Source organism: Pinus tabuliformis, chromosome 3_2 (assembly GCF_031772625.1).
Source record: "Pinus tabuliformis cultivar Carrire ecotype Pingquan chromosome 3_2, CPIR1, whole genome shotgun sequence".
Classification (NCBI taxonomy): domain Eukaryota; kingdom Viridiplantae; phylum Streptophyta; class Pinopsida; order Pinales; family Pinaceae; genus Pinus; species Pinus tabuliformis.
In genome coordinates this window covers 1,112,293,179-1,112,300,913 of record NC_142302.1, presented here as the reverse complement: position 1 = coordinate 1,112,300,913, position 7,735 = coordinate 1,112,293,179, and the positions used below count along the sequence as shown (strand labels likewise).

At 33.5% G+C, this 7,735-nt stretch overlaps 1 protein-coding gene across 1 annotated transcript; it reads left to right on the top strand.

The window, feature by feature from the left end:
* The first annotated feature begins 6,234 nt into the window (after positions 1 to 6,234).
* On the top strand, positions 6,235 to 7,059 carry LOC149184546 (ubiquitin carboxyl-terminal hydrolase 17-like). Its single transcript, XM_089415369.1, has one exon. The coding sequence runs from the start codon at positions 6,235 to 6,237 to the stop codon at positions 7,057 to 7,059; it is 825 nt and encodes a 274-aa protein (XP_089271495.1).
* Positions 7,060 to 7,735: the final 676 nt, after the last annotated feature.

The following is a 7,735-nucleotide window of genomic DNA, read 5'->3' as shown; positions in this document are numbered from 1 at the left end:
TGTTAAAATAGAATAATAATAGAAGTTTCAATTCGATAAGATTCTTCATTTCAGTTTGTTTTGACTAGAAAATACAGAGATTGACCATTTTGTACTTAACCTTGCACTGACATGTTGGAACCTGAATCAGAATGCAGTGTAACTCAAAGATTACGAACCTCGGTTGATAATTTAAGATCGGGGAATTAAAATGAAAAGTAAAATGCCTAACACTACCTTAATAGAAATAGTAGATCTAGACATTGGTTAAGAAGGCAATGGGTCCACCTCTGGTGAAGAGGAAGAAAGATAATCTCACATGTCAGCAAAAGAATCTCTAAAGTCATCAAGGGAAAAAAATTCTGAGAGTGAAATAGACACTTGTTGTGAATCTAGTTTCTCTTCTATTTATTTGGAATATCTTGAAGAAAGAAGAGGCACCTCATAGAAGTTCTTGAAAAGATTAATAAATTTAGAGCCATAATTATGAATCTAGAAGAAGAGAATAGAACATTAAAAGAGAAGTTGTTGAATCTTCAAAACCATGCAGATAATTTTGAAGCATTTAAGGAGATTGAAACCAACCATTGTTCCTCTCAGGCTGATACATTGTTGGAAGATAACAGTGACTCAACAACATCATTAAAGGGACCCACAAATTTGGTTAAAGGAAGATCTGGCAACATTGCAGTGTAGAGAAAAGAACGCAACACCAATGAGACCAAAAGATTTCTAGAAAACAAAAAAAGGTTTGCAGCCCCTTATATGTTTCTATTGTAGTAACGCATGGCACTTTGCCTCCAAGTGTATAGAGAGGAAAAATAAGGTGCACCAAAAAAAGTGAAATGTGTTATTTCAACCACAACCAGTTGCTAAGAGAAATTCAAACAGGAAAACATAGAGAGCCTTTTCCACTCAAAGGAAATATTTTTAGTGGCCTAAAACCACGAGGAGAATGAGTATAAGTCCAAGAAATTAGATAGATAGAAGCCTTAGTAAGAAGAAAAATTCATTTTTCCCCTTCTTGAATAATGTTTAATGCTACAGGTGTAAGAATTATGGGCACAAAGAAATTTCATGCAAATATGGCAAGAAATTCTCTTTTCAGAATGCTACAATGAGAGGCATGGATTATGATGGGAGGCAACAAAATCGATGTAGGAGTTATTTCAACACAAACAAGAAAGGAAGATTAAATGGAGCATGGAGGAAACACAAAAAATGTTTGGTTTTGAAGATAATCAATAGATATTTAACATATCATAGTTTGAAATTCATGTGGTTGATCTCTCTTATATAACTTGCAATGTGAAGAGACTCAAATCATACAAAAGAAGCAACATCAACCATGACAGTCCTCCAAAGAAATACAATGAGAAATAAAAACATGTAAATTGAAAATTGGCTTTAATTGGTGCTAAAAAAAGGAATGATCAGTGGCCTGTATACTTAGGCAATGGAAGAAAGTCACCCAGTCAGGAAAACCAGCACAAGAAATCAGCTCATATCTGTGTGTGGAAGAAAAAATAAGATAATCTACTCAAGGGGAGTAGATCCCTTGTTTCTCTTCATTGAAGAGAAGAGGTTAGCTTCAAGGGACGCCACAAAGGTCATATGTAAGGAGAAGAAAGGAAAATGCAAATGAATGCATCTGAAGGATAAAGTGGAGTATGTCATTTTATGTTGATTGTTGAGTAGTGTGGTTGATTGAATGTTATTGTCAAATCAAATTGGTAGACCAAGTATATATAGATGGTGATGATATTTTTAATGTTGAGGTTTCTCTCACAAGTATTGTTTACATATTTCTAATGAAAAGAGGGAGCATGGTCACAGGGGGAGTATACTCAAGTCAAGATTTGAGTATCAAATTATTCATCGACAGTTGGTATCATTTGGTATCAGTTGTTTACTGCAAGACAGGGGCTAATGGTATTTATGTTATATTTCCATTCTAATTAGTAATTGGTATTAGACACTAGATTTGTGGTGAAAGGAGCATGATCAAAGGATGAGTACACTCAATTATCAAGTGCTCAAAAATTGCTATCAGTGGCATCAATTCAACAATTTGCATCATTTCAACACTTGGTATCAAAGGTACTGTCAATTGTTATTTACAATCATTAGACTCTTTATTAGAGTATGGTGTTCATGTTGTCAATATGAGATTGTAAATCAAAGTGTTTGTAAGAAATTCATAATCTATATGATTGTTCTTCATAATGAGTCAAATGTATCATGGTGAGTCTGTTGTCATTAGAAGTCTTCTAGGAGAAATGCAAGCTAAGATATTGGTCTAGGCATACATTGATGAGAGTCCCTCTATGATTGTCAAAAGTGTTGTACTTTGATGGTGTCATGCATAGGAAAGGTTGTTCTTGTTGCTAGAGGTCAAGTGTATGTGTCTAGGTAGGCACTATTATGAATGTAATACTATCTAAGACTCAGAGCAACAAGAATTATTTCTCATGGCTTAGTTGCACAAGCATGTGTTGTTTTAGCAAGAGATCCCTCTTTCCCACTTGAGGCAGAGATTAGAGTAATTACTCCTTTCCCTTCAACTCAATCTTCTTCACATGACAAATATGAAGCTATTTGGATCAAATTAGAGGTACCTGAGCTTTTCATCTTAAGAAGAATCAGTTGACAGGTTCACAGGATTACAAGATAGAGGGAGATTGTTGACAGGACAAAAATGTTAGTATATTTTCAATTGATTTCAAAGGGGGAGAAGTATAATTTTCTAATTAAATGACCTCATACAAAGAGGGAGAAGGACCTCAAGAAAACCATAGAGAGAAGTATCAAAGACAAAGAAGATAAGTACACTTATATTTGTTTATCATTGGCGATGATGTTTTGTTTGATCTTGGTGTTTCCATCAATGCCAAAGGGGGATATTTTTGGAAATATGTTGTCATTGATGGAAAATGAAAAGGTAAAGGCAATGTAAAATATTGGGAAAGGAAAGAAATGGCAACTACAAATGCATTGGTAAATATGTTGTCATTGATGACAAAGGTAAAGGAAAAGGAAATGAAAAAGGTGGAAAAAGAAAAACCAACAAAGGTGGAAAGGAAATGAATGGAAATTGCAAAGAACTCGTGATGGTGTTGTCATTGTCAATAGATGGCACATATGTCAGAGAATGACATGAGGTGACTGCAAGTGGAACAAAATATTGGTGAGGCAATTAGAAAGTGTAGAGACTTTGGATCCAATTATTGTGTAGTAGATCATCTCAAATGTGGGTGGAGCCCATGCAAATGGGAAGAGATCGAATATATTTACAGTGGTATGCGGAAGTTTGAAAATGAAATTCTAGATCAAAAGATAGATCCAGTCAAATTTTTATACCATCATGTCAAACCAGGAGAGTTAGAAAATGCTTGGAGATCCTTTTAGAGTAAATCCAAGTTTGGTAGAGTGGCCAAACCCAACGACAAGGTTGGTTGAGCTACTATGTAGAGTTTTCGTTAGAAATTATCAACAACAACACAATGAGAAAATTTTCCATTGGATCTTGGTGAAACCCACTTGATGGCCTGATCTAGTGGATTTATTAAACCACCAGAGTGGGATGACACAATCAAATGACGCCATCCCAAAAGAGGCATCCCAAAAAGTGCACCCTAGATATTTGTAAAGGGTGCATAAAGGTAAGTGTCAAGATGCAACAGAGTAGGAGGACGTGGCCTGATAATGGTTTAGCTTTTAGGTGAAAAGAGGAGCCCACTTGACAGAGAGAGCTTGGTGTATTTGATATAGAACTCAAATAGGAGTGACCATGATTATTAAAAGCTAAGTTAAAGTGCAGGCAAGTCGAGCGCCGCTTGATGTGACACCTGCCCCCACAGATATATTGCAAGGAATGCATGTGTTTGAACGTTTCAGATGTTAACAGACAAGGCGGGTCAGGCAGTAAGTTATTTTAAGTAGACCACCGATCAGAGATCAATTGGGGAAGTTAGCTGCAATCATTTGAAAGAGTATAATATAAAGAATAAGATTATAAGTGGCTAAAACATTTAATACATTCCCAAACAAAAAACAATCTATTAAAAAAATACATCTTATTTGTGTTTTAAAAGTGAATTATTCTCATAAAAACATTGTGCATCTAAGAAAAGACAATGAATTATTACGCAGAAACTATGGAAAATAAATCTTATGCATTATAAAGCAGAGATGATACAAAAGAAAACATCATATTTGTGAATTAAAAGATAATTCACAAATAAATTAAAAGATAATTCTTGTGCAAAAACGCATATGGAATGGATATATAACAATGCGTCATTCAGAGTTATCTTAATCTATGAATTTATTGATGTCGTTGCAACTCGCAAAAGACTATAGGCACATAAAGCACAAATTTTAAAATAAAATATTGCGCAAGTAGAAAGTGGAGATTTGAAGGTTGATAATCCAAAACTTTCTTGGAGGCTTATTATAAATGTGGTGTACTTCTATTAGGAGGCATATGTCAAATGAAGAGAATAATTGATATTGATTTTGGAAAAAAATATATTTTTAGTTATGTTGATATGAATGTTTATTTCTGAATTGAGAGGCTAGATTTATTTTTATTTATAATTGAGAATTTTCATAATAAAACTGAATCTTTATGATTAAAAATCTTGTTACATATTTTGTAATGTATATATGTTTAATTTATATATTATTTTTTATATCATTAATAATAACAAAAATTTAAAATAAATTTATAATTTAGTTAATTTTTATGATTTTTTTAATTTTAAGAATTATGATAAAGTAAGTGTTTGCTTATTTTTATATTTAATTTATATGGTTGCACTACTTAATATATATTTTTTTTGTGAAATTGTGTGAGTTCTTTAGAGATTACTTAGGCTTGACCTATGGCTTGAGAAATCCTGTCCAAGGAGGGATCACACTATGCCTAGATTTTTTTCTCATAGAATTTTGAATTCATGACTTTCACATCACATAGAGACTTAAGAGTGCACCCCATGAGAGTCTATTCTACTACCCATGGGCTTGCACTAATTATTATGTTTATTTCAATGATTGTATTCTATATTTTTTAAAATATATTTGTAACTATGATATACTTATTTAAGTTTGTCAATTGAGTTTAGCTTAGGTGATTGGGTGGAATAGTTGTTATTCTCCTCAACCAAGTTCTAGTGTTTTTAAGTTGATATGTTAATGCTATGAAACAAACTTAAAAAATAGTCACTCTACACTAATGTCAACCATGGTCAACCACAGTCATTTATAGTTAAATACAAACAACCTTAATTAACCATATATACCCATATGTTGTTGACCAAGCTTAACTATGGTCCAACATGGTCAAACAAACTCAACAATGATCATACATTATCTAACATTGTCACTTATTTTCATGGTGGTTCAATCATAAAAAATCTTAATTAGTCATAGTTAACTATGATCAATGATAGTCAATCATAATCAATAATATTCATCTCTCATCAACTATAATCAACTATTAAAAACATATTTTCACCAACACATATTTATTATATTCTAAATATAAAATTATTATTATATTTTAAATATAACATTGTTAGATAACATAAAAAATATTAAAAACAAAACAAAAATATAATTTTACAGAATGAAAATATCTATCTCATAACATTCAAAACTTAAAAGAAATTTCCATTCAAAAAGAAATTTGTAATTCCTTCCAGTCGTGAAAACACCATTAACCATCCTCATCATGAAAACACCATTAACCATCCAGTTCAATCCATAAGTGGAAATTTAAATTTGTGGCGTCGGTTGTTCCTAGCATAATTTTGTGGCGTCGGTTGTTGATTTGTGCCATATCAGCCTTTCCTCGCTATATAAACCCACACATACATCACAAAAATTTCAGAACGAAAACATTCCTTATTTTGTGACCGCAAGCAATATAAAGTCTCTATCATATCTCAAACTTACAGTCTCTCAACGAAGCATCTCAAAATTCTCGTTTCCACTGTACAAATTGTTGATTTTCCGATCGAGTGTATACATATTCTTGCTTCCCGCGATGGAGATGGAGCTGAATTGGAACAGAGGAATAAGGGCGCTCTTCAGAAATCGTGGAAAGAAACAACCACTAGGACTATCCAATGCTTCAATGTCGTGCTATATTAACAGCGTCTTACAATGCCTCACTTACACTCCCCCACTGGCAAATTATTGTTTGCAGAGAAAACATTTATCTACGTGCACTAAATCTGATAATAAAACAGAATGCCCTATGTGTCTGCTGGAAGACAGGATCGTGAGGTCGTGGCTAACGTAGAGAGTGAGGCGCCAGAATCAATAATCTCAAATCTGAAAATCTTTGCAAATTACTTAAGCCCGGATGAAGAAACCGATGCACAAGAGTTTATTGATTGTGTTATAAATGCATGCGAAGAGTGTGACAAATACAACGTTTCGCCAAACACCAAATTTTTAAACAAGCTGTTTGAATCAGTGCAGAGAACAATTAACCGGTGCAGTCTGTGCAGAAATTCGTCGCATTCTGACGAAACAGTGAACTATTTCCCTCTTCCCCTTTCCCTACCTGACGGCTCATTAACTGCACCTGAGGTGGTTATCAATCTAAACGAAACCTTAAACAGGTACTTCACTACAGAATACCTAAAGGGCTCCACTCCTTGCGACAAGTGTAAGGGTATCTCACCAATTTCTATTGACCGCTCCATTTCTAAGCCTCCCAATGTTCTTCTACTCACACTGCAGAGATTCTGGATGGACATGAATAATTTTAGTAATTCCAAGAAGATTTCCAACTTCGTACGGTTTCCACAATCCCTCTCATTAACTCCATATTTAACTTCTCCAGATGAAGGTGAAGACTATGTGTATAGCCTCTACGCCATTATCGTTCATCGCGGCAGAAGTATGTATACCGGGCATTATGTTGCATATGTGAAAGATGCGGATAACTATTGGTTTCAATGTGACGACGAAACTGTGACGCCTGCAACAAAAGAAGACGTTTCGCAAGTACAGCAAAACGTTTATATGCTGTTTTATATTCGCCAGTCCCTAAGAGTGATGGGGTAACGTGTAATAATATTGAAAGCACTCTCAGTGTTAATTCCTCTGATACTACTATGTCTGAGAATCCAACGTGTAATAAGAACAGTAGACTCTCACTTTCTCCAATCCCCACCATAAGTTCTGCTTCTACTCCCGCCGTTATTTCAATGTCGAAGAAAGAAGAGGAGGTGAATATCCTTGAACATTTAGTTGTGCCTACCACTTTTCGGAGAAGTAAGCGAAAGTTCTCAACAAGAAAGGCCGCACCTTAAAGTTAATACGAACTGTTAATTATATCAGAAAGAAATATGGAAGGGAACACCATTTGCTCCTAATTGTGTGGGTTATAGTTGCATCCTATTCTATGTTCAATGAAAATTTTCTGTCCCTATTTAAAAATGAGATTTAGTATCCGGTTGAATCTGACATTTTTTACAATGGACTTATATGTGTTAAGTTATCACATTTTAGAAAATAAGAAATTATTTACTATTAAAAATTGGAATATATTTTTATATGACATTAGTTTGGTTAAAATTTAAACTAATATTTAAGACAATTATATAATTAATTTATTTTTATAAATTAAAATATTTATATAAGTAATTTATTCTCATAAATTAAATGAATAATAAATGTTTATGAACATCACTGCATAAGAAGTACTAATTTACACTTTATTTACTCCATCATAGATTTC